This window comes from Hoplias malabaricus, chromosome 1 (assembly GCF_029633855.1).
Source record: "Hoplias malabaricus isolate fHopMal1 chromosome 1, fHopMal1.hap1, whole genome shotgun sequence".
Lineage (NCBI taxonomy): Eukaryota > Metazoa > Chordata > Actinopteri > Characiformes > Erythrinidae > Hoplias > Hoplias malabaricus.
The window spans coordinates 48,949,899-48,971,046 of record NC_089800.1 but is presented as its reverse complement, the minus strand read 5'-3'; the positions used below and the strand labels follow the sequence as shown (position 1 = coordinate 48,971,046).

The 21,148-nt window shown below is 40.9% G+C and overlaps 1 protein-coding gene across 7 annotated transcripts in view; it reads left to right on the top strand.

Moving 5' to 3' along the window:
- The window catches only part of tenm4 (teneurin transmembrane protein 4), a 240,273-nt gene that overhangs the window by 120,631 nt on the left and 98,494 nt on the right, over positions 1-21,148 (top strand). For all 7 annotated transcript variants that reach the window (XM_066665730.1, XM_066665721.1, XM_066665712.1 and 4 more), the window contains 5 exons: positions 3,515-3,679; positions 7,878-8,092; positions 9,506-9,722; positions 18,639-18,740; positions 19,232-19,426. In XM_066665730.1, coding sequence (XP_066521827.1) covers positions 3,515-3,679; positions 7,878-8,092; positions 9,506-9,722; positions 18,639-18,740; positions 19,232-19,426 — 894 coding nt within the window. The remainder of the gene's footprint in view (positions 1-3,514; positions 3,680-7,877; positions 8,093-9,505; positions 9,723-18,638; positions 18,741-19,231; positions 19,427-21,148) is intronic.

Here is a 21,148-nt window from a genome sequence, read left to right as displayed (position 1 = left end):
TCCATCAAAAGCCTCATCATTTTTTGGACCAGATTCTCCAGCAGTCTGTGAATGGTAAGAATTAAAGCAGGGTGTAGCTATCTAATATGACTGTAATTAATGGACGTGTGCGCACTGGGGAGTGAAGCTGTGCTTTTCCATTTATCACCACTAGTTTGATCTGCAGTCTGTCAGCTCAGCGTTAGGCCCTTTTAAACTGCCAATTTGAGGCTAATGCTGACGCCAAGGCAAGCACATCTCTGCACAGTCTTAGGGATCATTGATTTTACAGCATCTAAAGAAGGCCTAGTGGATCTCATAGCAAGGGCTCGATGAGGCGAGTTACGCAAATTCTTTGTTTTCTTTGGGAAGTGGAAGGGAAGTGTGAGAAGGTTCCCCTTCAGTAAACAACACTGCTAACCAATCAGTCTCAGCTCAGTGAAGCTTCTTTCATTTGGATTCATTATTAATGACACTATGTTACTACCAGACCCTGCCTGCCTTCTGCACATTAATGGAAGGCTGAGGATTCCCTGAAAGATCCTCCTCGGTATACCACTCTAGCGGGGTTCTAGATGGGCCCATTCCCAGTTCTTATTTTTAACACTTTCCCTTGTTTGTGAGTGGCATCTTGCATCTTAGAACTGAGTTACAACCCTGACATGAGTCTGACATGTCATCAGTAGTCCGCTCCGTCCGCTCCGTCCATCCATAGTGATATCAGATGAGCAGTGCTCAATGCAAACTCGTTGCTGGACTTATTTGCTAAATTTAGGACATCATATCACTAATATTACTAGGTATATACTATAATGCAACTACATTAAACTAAAAATACTACGGTTATTGTCATTTTTAAAGTAGAAAACACTGACATTGGTGGGTTTGTTTATTTCCCTTGCACAGCCATTTTGCTGGTGGGTAAGTGGGTGAGGCGAAGTGTTAGGGCTGCATGCCTCTTCAAATCTCTTCAAAGATTTTCAGAGGCAGCTGGAAATGGAACTCATGCTTGGTGTTTATTTATACAATTTGAAAAAAAGGATACTTTTGTTTGGTTACATACTTCAGGACTACGGAATATAGAACCAGGACCCTTCTAAAACAGACCCCTTTATGACCTATAAAGCATAGCAGTAGAAACTTTCACATTCTGTTTGTCTGTACCTTTAGGTTGTAAACTTGTTTACAGAAGCTGAAGATCAAAATGTTTTTTAAGCAGGTATGTGCTTTATGGGCATTGTGTCTTGAGACAGAACTCTTCAAACAAATTGTTTCCGTGAAGCCTTTAGCCAGAAGCATGTACCCTTCCCGCTGTCTTTTTTGTTCCTCTTTCTCTTTCATCTTAAAAACCACAGAACATAATCGTTTGAGTGCCCTGTCACACGCAAATCAAGATTGATTTGAGCATTGCAGAATTACAGCAGCTCCACCATTCGTTTCTGTTAGTACAAATGCTGTGACACCAGAATAAATCATTCGTTTAGGCCCTCTTTCACCTTTGTCAAGACAAGATATTTGCTGCGGCGCAAAACAAATACATTCTCTCTTTGCTCTGATATTGAGTGGAGCGGAAAACTAATTTCGCCTCAAGATTGTCACTACAGGTTGTCAAAGAGAGAGCAGCAGAGGAAGGTGTTCAGGTAACTTGAAGCCAATTGTGGGCTGATGAATGAAAATCTGGATGATGAAATGTGAGAGGTTTAAAAGAACACACAAGGACATGTGTTGGCTTAATTCCGGCACAATCCATAAGCCTGTACCCTTTGCTGGTCTTCTAATTTCACACTTTCTTATGGCCTTCCCTGGACAGTTACACCAGGAGCTAAGAAACTCCAGTAGGGCCCGATAAGAAAGGCCCGAATGCCTTGCTTTGGCTTGTTTTTTTTGTTTGTTTTTTTTTTTGTTGCTGACCAAAGGGATCTGGGATGGGCTTTTGCCGGGCTAAGCTGGTTGTGTCTATTCTCTGTCTGGTGATCCATCATGGTGGGCCCCTCCTCCTCAGTCTCCGGCTCCATTGCCGCTCGTCCCTGAGGTTGCTCCTTTTGTTGACCTTGTGAAATATCGGCGTGGCTTCTGGTTGCGCGCACACATTCATCCACGCCTGTGTTCCCTTCCTGCTGACTTGATGGTTTCCTTGTCTCTGCTGCTTTGTGGGGGTGCTGAGGGGAGGTTATTAGTAAGGTAATTGGGATGAGAAGAATAGAGCTACCCCAGGGGCTTTGGCTCTTCTGTCTGCTGGTAGTTACAACTCTTCTTTTTGCCCCAGAGGGTTGGGGGAGTTGCAGGGGTTGCGGGGTGGAGGGGGGATTTACAGCTCTTTTGGCTTTTTGCCAGTGCTCTGTCAGCATGTAAACTCTATTAAGCAAACTCTTTTTGTTTGTTCCTCCTAAAGTTGAGTTAGTGAAATTTACAATGTGTTTTAGCTGATGGTAAAAAAAGAGAATTCACAGATAAGACGAATGGTATTTTTCTTAAAACACAGAATTGCTTTCAGCGGCCGAGGAACAGACATGAGATTTCAGCTGAAATGTTGTTGACTCATACCACTTTTGCATTAGGTTCAATTATTCATTCATTTATTCATTCATTCATTTTCTTACCACTTTATTTAGTTCAGGGTAGGAACTCAGTAAAGTACAACACAGGGCATCACACACTCCCCAAGTCACTCACAGAGCCACATACATTGTTGCACTTTTTACCAGTATGTGTTTTTGGAGTGTGGGAGGAAATCGGAGCACATAGAGGAAACCCATACAAACACAGGGAGAACACACCACACTCCTCACAGACACTGACCCCAGGAAAAGTTTGAACCCTCAACCAAAGGACACTGAAGCTGTAGGACAGTGAGACAGTAAGACTTCCTGCTGTGCCACCATGATGCCCTAGATTAGATCGCCTCATTTTAACTTGTACTCTATTATAGTCAGAATAGTGACATTTCTTATATATGGTGTTAGGGTTCTTTTCATTGTGTAAAAATGTCATGATGGATTAGCCAGTGGAATAAAATATTGCTACTTAAATTGACAGTAAAATGGTAAAATGTTGCTTGTTTTTATTGATCGGCGGATAACCATTTTGGAAATAATGTTCCAGCAGCAGCAATGAACTACACACATGCACACATACAAAGATATTAGTCCAATAATGACGTGACAACGTGCAGAAAATAAAACATAGTACCAATGTTGCGATGGCGGAGGCTGGTTGTGCTTGTTGTGGAATTCCATTTATGCAGGTTTACTGCACAGCTATGTCATTACTGGGCGCCATAAAGCTGCAGTGATGTGCACTTTCAATCCTATGCACTGTATGGGGCGTAACGGAATGAGTTCATTGTCTTCACACAGGATTCACTCTTAAACAGATACTTAAACACACTTACACAGCTGCTCAACACACCAACAGAGGTTTAAATCTGATTACCTTTAAAATGATTTCACTCATTGCTGGTCCCAGCAGAGTGCAGCAGGATCAGCCACAGGTTGCAGTGTTGTTAACCCCGTGTGTTTGTGTTTTTGTGTTGCAGCCATGCATCTGTTTGGGTTGAACTGGCACTTGCAGCCAATGCAGAGGCAGATGTATCAGCTAGCAGAGGACAACACCAGCGGCCTGTCTTTACCCACAGATCTGGGCATCCCTCCACTGGGCAACACTGGCCTGGAGCTCCCAGACCGGAGAGGCAAGGATGACGGTACGTATTAATATTATTGATTAGAAATAGAAAGATTAGTGATATTTAATACAGTATCTGCTTCAACTGAGAAAACATAAAGGTAAGTTTGTCAGGACTATGTTACCAGGGCAGTCATGAGAAAACATAGTTATTTGCAAAATTTGAACACCCCCAGTCATGTGATGTTTTGTTGATTTTTATTTTTATTTTTTATTTTATTTATTTTTCTTTTATAGAACTTTTAAAAAGTTTAAAAAATAGCATTTGTACATCCATCCATCCATCCATTATCTGTAACCGCTTATCCAATTAAGGGTCGCGGGGGGTCCAGAGCCTACCTGGAATCATCGGGCGCAAGGCGGGAATACACCCTGGAGGGGACGCCAGTCCTTCACAGGGCGCATTTGTACATGCCATGTTAATTTTGTAAATTTTGCGAAACAGTAACTGTGCATTAAAACATGTGAAATATAATCTCTGTGTAGAATATGTACTTATTTTCATTTAGAAAATCTACAAAACCTGTCATTTGTCCAGGGATGCATTTGCTTTTTCCTATGAGTATTGATATTGTATCTTAGGCTTCAAAATGCATGTCTATGGCATTTTTTAAAATTATTATTAAGTCATTTTAAGTTTTCTGCTAAATGCTATTCTGTGCTAATGCTTCTTATATTTAAGCTTATGTAGTTGTATGATTGTCAGTTGTATTTTATAATCCATTTGACTTGCTGCTGCAAAGCTTTATAATAGAGACAGTCAAAAAGCAGATTATATTTGTCTTTTACAAAGACAATAAACCACATTCTGTTCTACTCACTGGTTCTATAAGAACCCATTCATTCCCAAATAACAAAGAAAACCTACTCATAATCATTGTGTAAAACACCAAAAGATGTCACATAAATTGTAATTGCTAATACTGATACAGATGCTTGTAGACATTATTAAAACTAGCCTGTTTATTAGACACAGTGGCTCTATAAATCCACTTCTCATTGCCACCTGTTCATGTATCAAACTGGCATTGTGAATTCTTATGGGAAATATCTGTTACCTGCACATCATGGGAGTGATTAAATAACACTGAAAGCGATAATTCCTCTTAAAATCATCATCATAAACATACATACGTTCTGAAAGCCAAAGACCTACTAGTTTGAAATCATTAGCCTTCCCAAACTTAACCTCCCACCCTAAACTTTCTTCGCAGCCCTTTGAACTGTCCTTCATGGGCTCAAATCCGGTCGCACGATCCAAAATGGAGTTCTTTTTTTCCCCCAGATTCCCACTGACTTGGCTCATCACAGGCCAGTGTTATAACGTCTTAGTTTTGATTTTTCAAAGACTTAACCAGATCCAGGATTATTTGTCATCCAGCTCCATGCTGTGACCAGTCTTGGCGGCTTGCTGGGAGATCTGCATTGTAATCCAATGAAAGTTGCTGGGGAAGTGGAAGGGCATTATTTGTTCCTGGAGGAAGGGATGGTGCAGCTTTAGGGCGCGGGTATCCAGGGGCTCGGGGAGGATTAGAACTTGTGTTCCATCCAAAGAAGGCATGCCTTCCTTTCATCTACCAAACTAGTCTGGAGTTTTTTTGGCAGCTTGTGTTATCCCCCCGGTGGTAGAGCCAAAAAGCTGCGCAGTCAGGAAAGTTTGTTCTCCTCGGCTCTCGAAACAAAACGGGAGTTCAGATTTAGCTTTTTCGATTTGCCATCGGACTTTGGAGAAAGGTGGGAGATCACCACTATTACCATATAGATGAGTCACAGAGTCATCCTTTTTCATTTAGCGGACAGCGGGGAGAGAGAGAGAGACACTGCTAGCCTGTGCCTGCCTGAGTGACAGCTGTTGCTGAAGGGAAATCAATAGACTGGGGTTTTTAATTCGGCCTTACAGAGCACAGTTGTCACTAGAAACATAGCCAATAGGTCCAGTGTCATGCTGGTGCTGAGCATAGTTACTTATTTTCTTAAGAAACGTGTGTCCCTTTCGGTCTCAATGTCACCCCAATGTTCCTACGAGTAGGAGGAGTTGGCTACTCCTCCAAAAATTGTCACTGTAGAGGAATATCACACAGATAATGCGACAAAGACAGAAAAAGATTTTTTTTCCACCCTTTTTGTCACTACTGTACTTTTGAAAGCATCAAGCTTACAATGAGTGGAGAGCTGCTTGGCGAAATATCATTGGACGTGTAATTGGGGCTGATGTGTTGACGCATTATCCAAGGCGGTAAATTGGAAGGCAGGAGAGCGTGCCTTGTCTCTCCAGATCTAACACATTGCAAATGATGGACTTTTTTGAGGGGCTGCCATCTGCCGTGGCGTGCGAGAGCCGCCCGTGGTGCCGACTGACTAAAAGTCCTCGGGGCTCTGTTTGCAGGGATGTCTGCTTTCGTCGCCATCACCGCAGAAATTGGCCCATGTACACGGCCTAGCAGATGTTGCCATTTCCGTGGGGTCCGATGAAGAAGGGGGTGCAAGCAGCATTTCTGCACACACAGATCCAGTCTGTTCATTTAGAATGAGACCAGGGTTTGCACTTTACTAACTGAGTACAGCTTTACAGTTGGTGGGACCAGAAGGAAAGTCCAGTGGGAGATGGACGCTCCACTAATCTCTCCGAAGGCTGAACAAGAACAGCAAAATATCATATTGCAGTTTTATTACAATGTATTTGGGGATACACCAATCAGTCATAATGTTATTAACACGTCCTTCTTTCTGCACTCACTGTCCATTTTCTGAGTTCTACTGACTTTACATTATGTAGTTTTATAGTTACAGACTATAATCTATTTGTGCTCTGTATACTTTATTTCCCCCCTTTCACCCTGTCATTCGATGGTCAGGACACCCACAGGGCCACGAGAGGAGGTATTGAGTAGCAGATCATTCTCAGCGCTGCCGTGACACTGACGTTGTGGTGGTGTGTTAGTGTGTGTTGTGCTGGGAAGAGTGGATCAGACACATCAGCTTATGCAGGAGTTTTAAACACTGTTTCCACTCACTGTCTACAGAACAGTTTAGACACATCTTCTTTAGATGTTTAGACACACCTACTTCATTGGTAAACTTTGCAGATGTAAAGTCATAGTAGACAGTAGCTCATCTGATCATCGTCTAGTCCTTCATCAGTGGACACAGGGTACTGTCGGCTGAATATTTTTCGTTGGTGTACTGTTCTCAGTCCAGCAGTGAGACTGAGGGGTTTAAAATCTCCAGCAGCACTGCTGTGTCTGATCTACTCGTGTACCAGTTTAACACACACCACAACCACATCAGTGTCACTGTAGCGCTGAGAATGATCCACCACCCAAAGCTCTGTGGTGGTCCTGTGCGGGTCCTGACCATTGCAGAACAGGGTAAAATGGGCAAACACGGTATACAAATCAACAGATGGAACCCGGTCTGTAATTGTGGAGCTTCAGAGTGCTCCTGTGGTCAGTGCAGCATAGAAACAAAGAGGTGGTTATAATGATATGGTTTATACAGGGTGGGCCATTTATATGGATACACCTTAATAAAATGGGAATGGTTGGTAATATTAACTTCCTGTTTGTGGCACAGTAAAATTGGATCCAAAATGGCCAACATCAAAATGGTAACCATCTTGAAAAGTTTCCCCCTCTCATATACTAATGTGCCACAAACAGGAAGTTAATATCACCAACCATTCCCATTTTATTAAGGTGTATCAATATAAATGGCCCACCCTGTATGTATATATATATATATGTATATATATATTATACATCATACTATACATAATATATAAACAATTATTGAGAATATACAATATCCAATATCTCAATATTTTGAGTTTATCTGTGGTATTGATTCATCAAGGACAAAGTATCAACATTGTAATATTTAATATTAATACATATTAATATTATTAATTTGTATAGGTTTACAGATGAAAAATTTTAACTAATAAAAGTAAGAAAATTGAACAGGATAATTTGCCTAAGCATTTTTTTTGTTTTTATCAAGATAGATCCCAACCTTTCCATGATTTATCGCACCACCCACAAAATTCTCAGCAATTAAGTGCTTGGATGTGGAGGTCATTTGCATATTGCAGTCCTCTACAGCATTAGTACTGAACATGTCAATACTGTGATAGTAATTAACAAATGATATATTGTGCAGTCTGGCAGTTAATAAGTCCTGCTGCTGATAGATTGATATTCTCCTGCTCTGTAACACAGGTAAACTGGACAGCTTGTTCCCGGATGACAGCTTCATAGACATGGGCGAGATTGACGTGGGTCGCAAGGTCTCTCAGCAGATACCACCTGGAATCTTTTGGAGGTCACAGGTGTTCATCGACCACCCCATGTACCTCAAGTTCAACGTGTCCCTCAGTAAAGACGCCTTGGTGGGGATCTATGGGAGGAGAGGTCTTCCTCCCTCGCACACACAGGTGGAGTGTTCTTTAACTTTGCTTTCAGGCTGAAAAAGTTTATCTAAAACCCTGTTTGAACTTTCATGAAATGTGTTTCAGAACAGTGTTTTGCAGTGGTGTGCAAAACTCTGAGATCATCTATACTTACTTGAAAGTCAGTATTATATACACTTATCAGGGAAAAGCTAGAATTTCTCTGATGGGAAATAACACAGACACGTTACCAATTTATAATAATATCAGATGTTCTTTATTCATTATGACCACCTTCTGCCTTTACACATTTTCAGGGTGCTTCCTCCGTATCTCTCTTTCATATCTCCATGTGTTAGTATTGGCTGCATTCCCTAATTTTCACAGTCCAAGTGATCCTAAATTGTAAGGGATTAAACTACTTTCTATGGGGCTTCATTAGTTAATTAGCACCATTCCCCAAATTACCATAGACCAACTGAATTGAATTGTCAAAACCTGAATGTATTCACAAGCACTATCTAATGTTTACAAGGTCCATTTAACAGGAAAACAAGTTTAACACTTATAGAAGACAATGCACACTTTTTTACAGTTATTATCAGACTTGGAAAACTGCAGTTTCATACTGGATTAAAATCTCGTATCTCATCAGAGACCACTTCAACTCCAGTGCCACCCCAGACGAAACTAATCCAGCTCAATTTGGCTTAAGTCCTATTTCACATTCCGAATTGGTAGGGGCTAAAGCTATTGATCACTGAATGGTTTGAAATGCTTGTCTGTTTATGAACAAGCCAATCAATGGTTGTTTATCTTTCATAAGGACAAATAAGCTGCTGAAAGGTTATATCAGCGGTGTGGACTGCTGTTCACTGGATTTCCTTTTTATTTTGTGGCATAGTCTATTATCCACATCCACAGACAATCCACAGTGTAAAGAGTCTGATACAAACGGACACCTAATTTTTGTATTGAACGCTGAGCTTCTCAACTTCGCCTTATTGATTTGTATCATAAAAGCAGTGTTATTATATTACTGGAAATTACTCCAAGGCTTAGATCAATATATAAGAGAAAGGATATGCTTTTGTGTAGAATATTCCATTATTGCTGTTTAAAATGGTTTGTTCTATAATTAGTCAGTTCATTTTGTTGTAAGGAGGACACCAGGACATTTGCATCTGTTACATCAGTTACAGTTTAGGAATCCTAGCCATTTGTTGACCTGGTACCTTCAGATAAATTTGCTGAATAAAACGAAAAAAAAAAAAAAAAAAATAGTAGCTCCCAAATACGAGGCCGTTCCAACTATATCTCTTACAGAACCCTCTATTTGAGAGTTCATCACTCTGACGAACCTGTAGTGCACCTACTACTGCAGTGCACCTTCCTGGGGTGAATGCAGTCTCATCCTGATGTACATCTTTGATAACCCTCTCTCTGACCTGTTTCCAGTTTGACTTTGTGGAGCTGCTGGATGGCCGGCGGCTGCTGGCTCAGGGGGTTCATGGGCTAGAGGGACCACCGGCTCTGACCCAGCCCCGGAGCCTCATGCCTCTCAGCAGCCACGACACAGGCTTCATCCAGTACATGGACTCGGGCATCTGGCACCTTGCAGTGTACAACGATGGCAAGGAGACGGAGCAAGTGTCCTTCCTGACCACAGCTATAGGTGAGTAACACTGAGCGCTGTAACTGTAAATTTGGTGTTTCTGGATTACTGCTTGTGAACTAATGGGACATACTGTATATTACCAAAACTGGATTTATACTGCTACCGAAATGTTGTTGAATTACCATCATCATAATCTGCATTCCTAATTTCCTGTGCCTCATTCTCATTTTCCCCATCCTTATCCTAATTCAGCAATTACTATGAAGAGTGTTTTACTCCAATTCCATTGTTATAATAGAGTGAAAGGCATTACCATTTGATATGTCATGTAAAAACTACTTCAGCAGATATCTTCTGCAGATATCATCTATATTCCTTGTTAGCTACATTAGCATTTTTGAGAGAGCCATTCCTCTAATGGACTGGCCTGCTGGACTGCAGGGTTAATCATGTAGCATTGCTGAAGTCAGGGTATTCAGCTCTGCAAGTGCTCCACTGTAAGACAGTAATCCATGATGTAGGCCTAGGAATCTTAATCAGTTCTGGTTGCACATTACACAAATCCTGTTTTCTAAGGTGTCTATAATGAGCAGTGTTAGATCTAAAGTGTGTTTTGACCAGTTGCTTATATTTTTTAGGTATTAGGTGTACAAATAAGTTTGACAGGGAATGTCTACAATTTTGAGGAAATACTGTTCTCTCTGGTTTGTTTACCTTTAGAAAATTGGTGTCTTTTAAGGTGGAGCGGTGTGTTTAAGTAAGAAAACCACTGTTGTTTGTTGGTGGCTGAGGTTTAGCTTGTTTGTAAGTTTTTATTCACTGTGTGAATTACCACAGAAACTCATTTGCAATTTGTAATTCGAGTTGTTTAGTTTTGATGCATTTAGTGCCCTCCTGAATTTGGCTTCAGTTCCACCGTATATGAGTCAAAACAGCAAAAAGAAGTCAGTATTACCCACCTATGCAACAGGAGCATAGAGCAACATCCTCAACTCAGTTCCCTCTATTTAAAGTTTGGATCTCTGTTGGTTGTCTAAAAAAACCCAGGTGCTTTTTCTGTGTTGTGAGCAGAAAGAGAGGAAAGCCTGGAATATTGGGCCGAGACCGTTTTTTTTTTTTTTAAACCATTTACAGACACTGGAGCTCCGTAAACACATTAGACCGGTTTAGAGCACACAAACAGACTGGAGAGTTAGCAAATGAGGAGGAAACATCCTCAGAATTTTTACAAAAAGTGTTTTTTGATTAAATTGTGAATGTTGCTTTTAATGTTTTTTTTGTTTAACATATAACTGTAATTCAAAATTATAATATATTCTTAGATTTTTTTTTCTTTTTTTTTTGTTGTGTAGTATTAAAAATGACTTATTTTTGTTGTCATTTTATTTAACTAATAATTAAGTAGTTTGAAAGTGGCAAGTAAAAAGAATTCATTTATCACTGCATTCTTTATGAGCTTCATCAAGAAAAAAGCACTGCAAAAGCATTGATTGGTTCTGTGTTGTTGGGGATAATATTGCATTCAAACGTATGTGTGAGTTTTGGGCTTGATGATTTAAAAGTGGTGATTTTGATGCTAGTGATAGTGTATTACCCCTTAATTTTTACTGAAATCCTGGAATGTTCATTATTAATTTCTGTTGACTGCCACATGTAAGAATACAACAGTTTCCCTTCTTTTAGTCAAATCTCATAGAGTTGTCTCCTCTGGGTGGTTCATCTTGTTCATTCAGTGATAACCAGGAAGCTGTTTTCAGTCATTGTTTTGGAATAAGAGACTTAATTTCTTCCCCAGCCAAAGAAAATGGCAGAATTTGAAGGCGCACCCTGCTACTTATCAACTCATGACCTGCTGGTCTTCAGCACTGATCAGTGCTGCCTCAAGCAGCTCAGGCCACTACACAGCAATCAAAGTAGATTTGAATGAGAAAGATGGAGGGTAATGCTCTATAACATCCTGGTATTCCTCCACTGATGGCTACTAATGCTGCCCTTAATGTTCGAGGGTCTGTTTTCCATTTGGGGGGCAAGCCATTTGCATACAACACAGGCTGACCAGATTCAAAGCCTTCTGATTGCACCCCCCCTTTTCCTGCCCCCTGCCTGGGCCATTATTGGTCATTATTACTTCCAGTTTGCATTTAGTTCTCACTGATGAAAGAAAAAGCTCTGCTCCTTTCAGCCTTGGCACACGCGGCGGTGATGCCGCAGCCCAGCTGCCGACATCTGGCCTCCCCCTTCCCTCCCACCGATGGAGAGCGTTTGTTCGTTTTGTCCTCTCTCTTATGTTTGCTAAAAGCGACTTTGATTAGCAGGAGTGCGTGGGGTGGGTGGGCTGGAGAAGGAAGAGGAGGGCTGGGGGGGAGAAGAGGAGGACTGTGGAGGGTGAGCACGGGGGGCGAGAGTCGGCACGAGGTGTCGGCTTTCTCTGAGGTGGCAGCTGGGAGCTGTTCTCACATGCTCTTTAATTAAAAGCTCCTGGGCCATGGTCCATCTGTGACAGACAGGCAGAGAAGGACAGGTTTGGGGGAGGAGGTGGAGTGCAGAAGCCCATCGATCAATGGTAGCATGTCCTAAGTACAACTGCTGGAGCAGCCTTGACCCCATCGGTAGACAGACGGACAGACAGACGGACACCAGGACCCTCGTCCCTGGCCAGAGGAGAATCTAAGACCCCGTAAAAAAAATAAAAATGTGTTCTCCTCGAGTGTCCACTGGTTTACACCTGAAACAATTCAAGTGTTTACACCTGAAAAACTTTGAAAGTCAAGTTATTTTCCCTTCAACTTCCATTCACCTATTCACCCCTCTATTAAATTCACATGTATTTGCCATAACACTTGTTAAGTGTTATTACCACACTAAATGGTGCTTAGGATTTACGTGAGACTGAGTATTCAAGGTCTTAGAGGGTAGGTCGACACATAAATGGAAACTAATCACAACCATGACATTAGTGTCTGTGTAAAGGAAATGTGTTTTAATGGGACATATTTAAAAAAAAAAATAAAACAAAACATTTACTCAGAGTCAGAACCAATCTGAAGTGTCTGCTTTTTTATTCTTTAAAATAAATAGCAGACACTTCAAGTCTCTCCAGTCACAGGGCTGGCCCCACATTTATTTTAGAGAACACAAGGATGAGGAGCCAAGGGGTGCCAGTCCCACTGGGCACTTGCAGTTTGTCTCTGCTAAATTAAATAAAACCAAGCACCTCATGGACCGGGTTAGGGCTATGGAGTCTAAAAATGTACAAAGAATGACTTTCAGGGTTTGGATGGTCTTGTTTTTTTAAACTATCCTTAGGAATACTCTTCGTTTTTAAATACAGTTATATTGAGAATAAGAGCATTAACAATAGGGAGCTGAAAGAAATGTTCAGGATCTTTATATTCTCTCACAGCAGTCTTCTTCTCTTGTGTACAAGCGTGCAAATGTAGACCATGTTTTAAAGCTGTGGCCTGTGGTTTTATTCATGCCTGTCATTATATAGACTGCACCATGACCAACGTCTGGGTGGTTTCTTTTTGTCTTGGTCATTGTATCATCACATGGCATGACCTTGTGTGTTTACTAGCCGGATAGAGCAAGATAAAAGATAAATCTCATAGCAAACACTAGAGAAAGGCAACTAGACTTATATCAGGTCCCAGTGTGCCTTTCTATTGCAAATTGTCCTGCTGTACAACGATTTGAATTAAATAGATCATAAATAAGACATTTTGTTGCATTTGGTTTGTCCTTGCTGATATTTAAATGGCATTCTTAAGGCTGTTAAAACACAGGCTGTTATTCCAGTCCACCAAACATCCAGCTGTGAAAGCTACATATAAGAGTGGCCTGGAGTTGGATGTGAAATGAGGGCGTGACATGTCCTCTTTAGCTCATGTCTGCTACATCCAGGTTGGCTGGGCATCTGCATGGGCGGTCCCTGCTGTCTGGTGGCCCACCCACAGCTAAGATTTTGATGTAGAAGGGCAACCAAACTTTTGCATATGGCTGTGTGTGTGTGGCAGAACAGTCCCAGTTGATTTGAAAGAAGACTTCATTATGATTCTCTCTGAGAGTGAGAGGAGGAGCAGAAGTCAGAGGAGATAGGGAGATAAAGTAGGTGGGGAGTGAGAGACAGGAGGGAAGAGAAGGTGTGAAAAAGAGAGATGGTGAAGATAGAGAAGAGAGAGGGAAGTTGCGATAAAGTGGGGGGAAAGACGGCGAGGAGAACGGAGGGAAGTAATAAAGTGGGTCAGCTGAACGATGTCCTTCAGAAGGAATCACTCTGTGCCAGTTTTTAGCATACAGGCCTTAGATGATCCTCGAGCACTCTGGGATTAAAAGGTTTTACATCCACTTTTACATTTATTCATTTAGCAGATGCTCCCTTCCAGAGTGACTTAGAAGTCAGGGCGGCAGTTGTCAGTGCAGTGATGATATTATTATAGGACACCGCAGGCCTGCACTCGTAACCTAAATACAGCAAGCGTGCTCAAGGTCAAGATTGTCACAGTGTGTGTACAGACCGGGCCAAAGAGCTGACTTTATCTGTCCTGCCTTATTAGAGAGGTTCACATATCACTTAACTATTCCAATATGATTCTGATGAAACTACACTTCATCTTGAAGTACTCCATGAATTGGTAGAAGATATGATACATTATGCTATTGGCAAAGAAATTAGTAAACTACCATGCGTCCATTCAAGTTTGGTTACCTATTCATCGCTATATTTTCAATCACTGGACACAAGGCAGGAAAAAACCCTGGGCAGGGAGCCAGTTCATGAATAAGCATAAATATATATGTGATTTTATTAGGTGCACAAATATGTTTTAAAGTGGTTTTTTTTTGTGTGTGACGTGTAACTGTAATTCAATACTCAAACATTTTCCTGCTCTTATTTTTTGAAGACTGTTTCATAGTATTAAAAATATGATTCAAAAGAAGGTACCACTTATAAAGGTTATTTTTTAGGGTGTAAATGCATTAAAAGTCATTAATGATCATTTATAACACAGATAAAAAGTGGAACAGGGACCTGCTTTTTGTCAAATAGTGAACCCACATCCATCTACACTGTTAAACCTCAGATCTCTGGATATTTACCTTACTTTGTGTTCTCCAACAGTCGACGCTACCTGTCAGTTTCGGCACATTTTTTAATAAATTTATCTCGTTAACAACCAAGTTTAATAATAAATTACCCTTAAATTAGAATGTATTTATAGACACTGATGATAATGTGGTGCACCTTAACATGTGAAATGACTAAATTCACATTCTAAAGTCTCAGCGTAGTTTCCTGACACTTTCACTAAAAAGAGGTTGTTGTTTCCCGTTTTATATTGGTGTAACAAATGATTATTAATGACATTTAAGGTAGTTAGAATTTAATTAATAACCATGTAATGAACAGATTTTTAAACCATTTATAAACCTTATAAATGTAGTCTTTATTTTAAAAAAAAAAAAAAAATGAAGTAGGTATACACTGAGTTCATGATCACTAAAATCAAATCACCATCTTTAAATCATCTAAACCAGAACCTCAGATGTAGGTACAACATTAGCCCCAAGAACAGAACAAATTAATGCACAGGCTTTTGCAGCATGTTTTACTCGATGGAACTCATAACCATTTTCTAACTATTTAATGTTTAGATTATTTTTGTTGAATAAAATGACAATTGTCATCATTAATATAGTGTGCCATCAAATGCTAAAAGTATGGGAGAATGATTGAAGTTTTAACTACAGTTATATTACACCTAATATATTCATATAAATATTATTAAATCCTCTTGTATCATCAACTCAAATCCCCCATTATAATAGCCACATGTGTCAAAGAATATATTTTGTCTGGACCTGATGAACGTTAACGTTAACAATAAACCAAGCAAACCCACAACCACAGCAGTACCATACTCCTCTCAAAGAATCACACCCTCTTCACTTCCCAATCAGAAACATGAGAAATAAAAATACAACATTCTCCAAAGTTTTGATTGCAACAACATGATTGCAGCTCAGTAGTTCATGATTTTGAACTGAAACTGCAAATAGTACACTGTCTAAAAAGTGCAATAGGGTGATTAGTGTCTGTGTCAGTGCTATGTAAAGCTTGCCCAATCTGGCAACCGTTGAGAAGTTTGGCCATGGGTAGGTAACTGGATCTCTTCTTTATTGTTAAAATCCTTATATCTCTTTAAAGGATGAGGTGCTCCATCCTCAGCAGTCTCATTTGTCGACATACACCCCCACACTGAATGTGGTGAGTGTGTGTGTGCATGTGCATGCGCATGTGTGTGTGGGAATAAAACCTGTATGTCAGAGGCCATGGCAGTAATCTCTCCCCTGACCCTGGCTGTCCAAGTCCATTGGCCTGATCAGTAACAAAACAGGTTCATGACTAGAAAAATGTGTGTTAGGGCCAGGCATGTTATATGTTCTTCACGGGTTTGTGACCCGGCGCGTATTTGACGGCTCATTCCTCTTCGTGTCACTGGGGAGTGGGAGAAGGCGGCAGAAATATAGACTGTACTCCCCCTTCTTTTTCTCCCGGAGTAAAACATGGAAAAAGACTGTTTCTGCCCATCGTCACCCACCATCAGTCGTGGGAGATTTTATCAGACGTGAGAGTTCGGGGGAGAAGATCAGGGCTGGAAAGTGAGGGCTGGGTGGGTTATGAGGAGTGTACATCACTCTTGCTGACAGACAGACAGGCGTGTGGTTGAAGTGTGTGTGAGTGTGTGTGCTGCAGGGGAGCGACTGCGGGGTGTTGGCAGATTGCAGAGCTGGAGTGAGTTGTTGGAATGCCACATGCCTGTTCACTAGGATCACACCGTTCCCTGAGTTTGAATACGGAAAGCGAAAAGGGAATAAAGTCTGCATACTTGTAGTTCTCTAGTGTTTTTAAAATGGCAAAGGCCCAGAAGCTTACATCTCTATACACACCTTATTAACCCATTAATACTGACTACTCCTGCATTTAAATCTGCACTGCTTCTGTTATATGTAGAGTAGGTGTTCCTACCCTTCTCCAAAAGTTACATAGTGCAGTTTCTGTGATCAGCAGCAGTATAGTACAGTTCTGTGCAATCACAAAATATAATAAATAATAAAAAAACATAACTCATGTCCAGTCAAGTACAAGTTATGCCTTTTTTAATACAAGACAAATAAGAAGAAAGAGTAGTTAATAGAAATGCTCACAGACACAAATAAATATAAATTCTGGTTATTTAGTAGCCTTTATTTTTATTAAAATTAATCCTGGTAATTCAAGTTACAGATTTCAAGGTCTGAAGTTCAGATTTTTAGCTCTGAAGCAAAAGTGAAGCTAGAAATGTTTATGTAATATGGTGTTTTAATTAATTTTATTGTGTTTTTATTTACTTCCTTATTTATATATTCATTTTGTGCAGCGGGTCTTGCAGTGTTGTTGGGAGTCCCTTTTTTTAAGCTCCATTTTGGGGAAGTCCTGGGTGATTTCTAACTTTTCGCACAGTGCTGTATTTTAACCATATTGTGCAGTTTTACTGCCAGCACATACTGAACTCCCTGTGGTCCTAGGCTTTTGTGATAGAAGCTGGGCCTTGTAGTTAGAACCAGTGGTTGGAGGCTATCAAACACACCACCAAAATATTGATAGGCCTTGCACACACCAGGGGGAACAACCAACCCTGTAACCTCTATTTTTCACATTACTAAACTAAAACTGTGGCTGAAGAATGAAGAAAACACACACTTTGACTCACTTTGAGAGTCCCATTTCCCCCCTCCTTTTTTCTCCCTCTTTTTCTCTATGCGGCATCCATTGCAGTAATTCGCTCTCCTGAGGAAGGACAGAGGACTGTGAGGAGGTTCATGTTTCGTGCCCTTTTTCTTTCATACAAAAGCGGCTTTGTCAGGACAGTTCCTGGCCCAATAGGAGTTCCTGCGGTCCCCCAGGCAGCAAGAGAGGAGGAATAATTTTCAGCACTGTTTCGTATTTAATTCACTGCCTCGTCTGCTTTTTAAATTCTGGCCGGTGAGGATGGCCCCCGACATGACTCTGCTTTTTTGCGCAGATGTGAACTCATAGAATCATAGAATCATCTCATAGAGTGTTAGTATTATGCAGAGCATCTCAAGCTTGGAAAAAACACCTGATCAAATAACTAGCGGTGTGTGTGTGTGTGTGTGTGTGTGTGTGTGTGTGTGTGTGTGTATGCTGCAGACATGTTCTTGATAAGTGGCTCATGCTGAACTCTTATAATTGTGGTGCTTTTTGCCCAGCACGCAACAACTCCATCTCTGTCATCACATCCAGCTGTGATCTGATGTGAAATAGATGTGTCTGAATGCATCGCTGTATTCACTATATGTTTGGACAGTTAGAGATTGAGCTGAATATTAACTCCTATATCAGTATGCATACTATATGGATCCACCTATCTCAGTAGGGATGCATCAGTATAGGAGTTCTGGGCCAATCAGATATCTCTCTCTCTCTCTTTGTCACCTGTTCATGCAACATTTCTGCTGAAGTTGTTTATAGGTTGCTTGTCCCATTTTGAAGCTGCAGTAACATCTTCTACATCAGATGTTGGAACATTTCTGAAAGGATTTGATTGCATCATTCTGGAGGATTAGATCTGGATGAGAAAACCAGCTCTAACTAATCCCCACAGGGTCAAAACACTCCTGTACTTCCACTGCTCTACAGACAAGTGCTACACCTCTCTACCTGACACTCTGCATTGGACATGCTAATTATAAGATAATTATAAGAAGAACCAACATAATGGACACACTGTACAGTGTGTGTCTAGACGAAGTCTTTGTTTTCAGTTAGAGAAGCAAGGCTGGCCACTCCTGCGAGAAAAAGAAAAGTTTTGCTGCAGAAAGTGTCTCTAAAGGAAAGAAGACTATTGATGGATATTGTGAGCTCCTCTGACAGACACTGTGTTTTTGTTCCTGTTTATTTTATTTCAGACTCGATTGATGACTGTCCCAGTAACTGTTTTGGTAATGGCGACTGCATAGCTGGAACCTGCCACTGTTTCCTGGGCTTCAGAGGACCAGACTGCGGCAGAGGTAAGAGGTCCATCGCTATTTTTTTCTTTCTACACTCTGACTCATACTTCTTTGTTTTCCCTCACTTTATCACCTGTTTAGCTGCTCTTCTCTTTGTCCGCTTGCCACTGTGACACTCTGGCGCATGTTTCTTTGTGAATATTTGCTAGACATTCTCCCACATATCTCATTAAACTGCCCGTCTGTACTAGAGCTCTGAATAAATACATTGAACAGTCTGTTTTCAGTGTGTGTAAACAATGGATTGTGGTCTTCTACAGTGTGGTCAGTGGTGTAAGATTGGGTAACCTGGGGATTATGCTGTGAAACTCATTAAATATACAATGGGGATGTCTCGGTGAAGCTTTAACACATAATGCATGTAATATTAATTCATACAGAATTAGCTTATAAAGTAAAAATGCCTGAATTCTAGGACAGACTTTGGTTTAGTTAAAGCTGTACTTGAGAAGCCACATTCAGGGTGTTTTTATGTATTTTCCCACCCTCAGCTTCCTGTCCAGTGCTGTGCAGCGGGAATGGTCAGTATCTGAAAGGCCGCTGTATGTGCCACAGCGGCTGGAAAGGGTCAGAGTGTGATGTTCCAACCAACCAGTGCATCGATGTGACCTGTAGTGGACACGGGACATGCATAGTGGGGACCTGTATATGCAACCCTGGCTACAAAGGAGAAAACTGTGAGGAAGGTAATGTCCCTGGCTGGATCTACTGTATGGGTAAACTTAGTGACTCTTTAGGGGGGGTATTTGGAATATGTTTGTGTTGATGTAAAAGCTCAGGATCTTTTAAGGTGAAACAGCTTGTTCGTGGTTGACGTTTAATTGCCTCTAAGTTTTCACTGTTTTAATTACCACAGAAACTCCTTTATAACTCAAGCTGTGTAGTTTTGTAGCACTTTCCGTGTATGTTTACTTTCATGCCATTAACAGTCTCCTGAATCTGGAGTCAGTGTCTCCTTAAATAATGTAATAGCAAACATAAGTCAATATTACCCACCTATAGAAAACGAATTAAGCAGTATCCTCATATTGTTTCAAGCTTTTCAACATTCTGACATTTCTCCACCAACCAAACTCCTCCAAATGCCATTTCTCAGCTGTGGCTCTGGGAGACACCTGAGCCTGAGTTTGTTTTCCATTTTCTGAGCCAGGGCTGTGTATAAACAATGAAACCTTTTCCCCCAGTGCACAAACAGACCAGAGAGCTAGCAAATGGTAATGAAACATTTCCTGAATTATATGAAAAGTGCATTGGATTAAAATCATGAACATCATGAACATTGAGGGGATGGGCATCAAAGCGCCAATGTCCACAACAAGTCATACTTAGTGCTGTTGATGTCATGGTTTGAATAAGTGCACGGTGTGAGGGTCTAATCTTAGTCTTTTCAGTAGTATTCACTAAAGCTTATTTTTAGCCCACTGGACCACCGGAGTCATGTGAAAAGGGTTTTCAGTAGAGAAGAGCTATCCAAAGTGCCACAGAGTCCATGGCTGCTCTAAAATATACACACAAACATTTGCAAGGACTGTCAGTGTAGATGTTCCCAATCATTCTCCTGTCATTCTGCTGCCAGCTTTCAGCCCAATCTCCCCCGTCAGTGAACACGCAGCATGGGGCCGGCGTGATTGCAGCAGCCTGCATTGAGATGCACTGTGGTTAGGCAAAGTGTTCGTGTTTCTGCTTTTCCACGACAGAGAAATCCAGCATCCGCACAGTGCCAAACTCATGAGATGAGCCATAATTTAGCTGTATTAGAGAGAAAACACCATTTCATCCCTGATGCTTATGGAGCTTTTTCAGGACCCGTCTGCACCCTCTTCTCGAATATTTCAGACTCCGCCGGTTCTGGAGCCGAGCCCGAACGCGACTGAACTTTCTCTGTTAAAGCTGGCGTCTCAGTGCATTATGAAACATTATACATTGTGCTTTGGGGAGGTTTGTAGAGATTCGTTAAAAACACAACACAGTGCGTTTTGATGCTGGGAGCCAAGTAAACACACAAACAGAATGTGACTAATCCGTAGCTGCTCTCCTGGAGAGTTTAGGATAAAATAAGGGCGGATGATGTCAGGTTAAATTGATATCATTAAAATTAAAATGATAATTAATATAATAGTATTATACGTTTTAAAAACAAATACAAATATAAGACTGCACTCTATCTATACTCTCATTCATTTGGGTTCATTTGGTGCATACAGACATAGTACAATACCCCAAATAACAGAGCATTTTCCAGCTCAACAGTGTGTCCATAATGATAATAATCTCCACATAACGCTATTTACATATTACCCGTCAAGGACCTCCTGCTCATCACAGAGGACTAGAGCAGAGCACTATTAGAGGAAGGTGTGTTGAACCATGGTGGGAAATATACTGTTGGAAGGTGGATCTCCAACAGC